The sequence below is a fragment of the Ammodytes marinus genome, assembly GCF_949987685.1.
Source record: "Ammodytes marinus genome assembly, chromosome: 7".
NCBI classification, from domain to species: domain Eukaryota; kingdom Metazoa; phylum Chordata; class Actinopteri; order Uranoscopiformes; family Ammodytidae; genus Ammodytes; species Ammodytes marinus.
Window position 1 is genome coordinate 1939746 of NC_137211.1, and position 2500 is coordinate 1942245.

The 2500-nt window shown below is 33.8% G+C and overlaps 1 protein-coding gene across 2 annotated transcripts in view; it reads right to left on the bottom strand.

The window, feature by feature from the left end:
* Nucleotides 1-86: 86 nt before the first annotated feature.
* edem2 (ER degradation enhancer, mannosidase alpha-like 2) overlaps nt 87-2500 on the bottom strand; it is a 17085-nt gene continuing 14671 nt past the window's right edge. Inside the window, exons 13-14 of one of the 2 annotated variants that reach the window (XM_080030531.1) lie at nt 2440-2498; nt 87-1460 (exon numbers count right to left, since the gene is read on the bottom strand). In XM_080030531.1, the coding sequence (XP_079886657.1) occupies nt 1366-1460; nt 2440-2498 (154 nt within the window). In that variant the 3' untranslated portion in view covers nt 87-1365. Of the gene's footprint in view, nt 1461-2439 lie in introns of both variants that reach the window. The other variant, XM_080030530.1, reaches the window with a different exon arrangement.

A 2500-nucleotide genomic window follows, 5' to 3' on the forward strand; every position in this document is an offset into this window, starting at 1 on the left:
AGTCACAGACATACAGGTGCATCTAAAAAAAAAAATAACTTTATTTAACTTTTTTCTCAAAGTACATTATACAAAAAAACCTCCCTCTCATTTCTTATTCAATACCGTGGCCGTACTTATACTTATATGAGTATCTCCATTAGGACAAAAAAAATCACACATCCACCACAACTTTTGTAATAAATAAAAAATATATTTCACTTTCAGTATGGAGAACACATTTTGAGGCCACTTGGTCCTGAGTGTGTGTGAGACTATAAGAGTTTGTGACTGCGGTACATTTAGAAAGATATTGAGAAAATTTGAACTTCTTGGAGCTTAGAGGATGTCTGCTTTCAGTCAGAATGAGGTTGGAGCCCATTGTCTGTCTGTCTGTGTATGTATGTGTGTGTGTCTGTCTGTCTGTCTGTCTGTCTGTCTGTCTGTCTGTCTGTCTGTCTGTTATCTGAGTTATTAATCCTGGACGTTCAAATCTGTCAATACCTTTACAGTTCTACCGCAGTCTGGAACTGTAGAGTTTGCTCAAAACATTTTATTTCCACTCTATATCTCGACATTTCGACTTTTTCTCTCAAAGTACATAATACAAAAAAAAAAACTCCACTCAATACCATCGCCATAACCCTCTAACATATGCAAAAAAATGATAATACGGTAAAAATTAAATCAGACGTAAAAATTAATCTGATTTTTTTCTCTCCAAATTTGACTTCAATGTAAAAAAAAATACTAATTTCTTATTCAATACCGTGGCCATAGCACTCAAAAATATGAGTATCTTCATAACAAACAGAAAAAAATAAAAAATATGTTCTCCGCATTGGACTTCAGAGAATCATAACTGTAGATGGGATCTTCAAAATATCTTCATGTCTGTTTTGTCTTTCTTCCCTGAAAAAAGCTGTACATTTCACATTACAGCAAAAAAAAAAATTAAGTTTAAAGGTGCAGTGTGTAACTTTGTGTGTGTCAGAGAAGTGAAACATTTTCTAAGGTATATTCTCATAACTGAATAAACATACTTTCCTCAAAGGAAAATGTAGATCCCTGGAACACTGTTTGAAGTTAGAAAGCTTCCTGAAAAGTTACTGTTTCACTGTTGTTGTTGTTTACAGCAGCAGGGCCCACAGTTTGGTTTACAAACACATTCTAGTCTCACGTTTGGTTCCAGGTTCCTCAACAACAAAAAAAAATACAAATAAAATTCTTCAATACTAAGAATTCCATGTAGAAAAAAAATATGTTTAGTAAACCGAATGCAGGCTCTGTGTAAATGTAAACAAATCCCCCTCCTCTGAAACTGCACAGTGACCCTTTAAAAAGCAATTTAAATAAATAAAAAGTGTCCAAGATATTCAGTGGATCTCATGTGTTGTCGGCGAACACTTGTCCCAAGACGGAGAGGCGAGAACTGAAGGGCTGAACGGGGCAGGAGAGGGTCGGGGCGGTCTTCTTCTCACCTTTAAAAGAACAAAGATTTATGATTATTTATTTGTCATCATTAAAGGCCTACTTCACCGGTTTGAATATGAAGGTGTATTGAATTCTGAGATCCTATGTAGTATAAATGTGCGAATAAAATTTAAATCGGTTCATCCTAGCCTGAGAAAAGGCAGAAAGAGTGTTTTTTTTTAACCCTATATTTCTCTTTCTCGTGACATCACAGAAAGAGAAATATAGGGTTAAAAAAAAACTTACTTTGTAAATATTACTTTGATGTCACAATAAAAGACATCACAGTAATATTTACAAAGTAAGTTTTTTTTTAACCCTATATTTCTCTTTCTGTGATGTCACGTGAAAGAGAAATATAGGGTTAAAAAAAACACTCTTTCTGCCTTTTCTCAGGCTAGGATGAACCGATTTAAATTTTATTCGCACATTTATACTACATAGGATCTCAGAATTCAATACACCTTCATATTCAAACCGGTGAAGTAGGCCTTTAAGTAGTACTAGTTTTTATTCAGTCATTTAATAAATAAAAAAAATTTAAAAACAATAATTAAAAAGATCATTATACACATTCAACAACAAATATAGTGACTGAAAAGGCTGCAGCCTAATTGTATACCTATTAGGGCCTTATCCTTTATCTTTATCAGTTTAAAAAATAAAAAAAAATATTTGTAATTTTTTTAATTTAAGATCAAAGTAAAACAACAGAATACATTACTCAGTTAGTCAACCTTAAATACATTACAGTCTAATTCTTCCTCTTATGATCTTAAATGACATGTAACAGCAAACGAGACCATCAGTGCAAAGAGAATGCTATTTTTATATAGTTTATCTTAATGCCTTTTTCATGGGTATACGCTCACCCAGGAACAACAGCTGGCGTGGTAAAAACACTACCGCTTTTAGTCCAAAGGGGGACGCTAGAATCCTCGTAGCACCTTTAACAAACAAAATGACATAACGAGTTTAGTATTGTACCTGGTTTTAGAGCGATGCTTTCTGATTGGTCGTTGGGAGTAGAGCCTTCTTGTGATTGGCT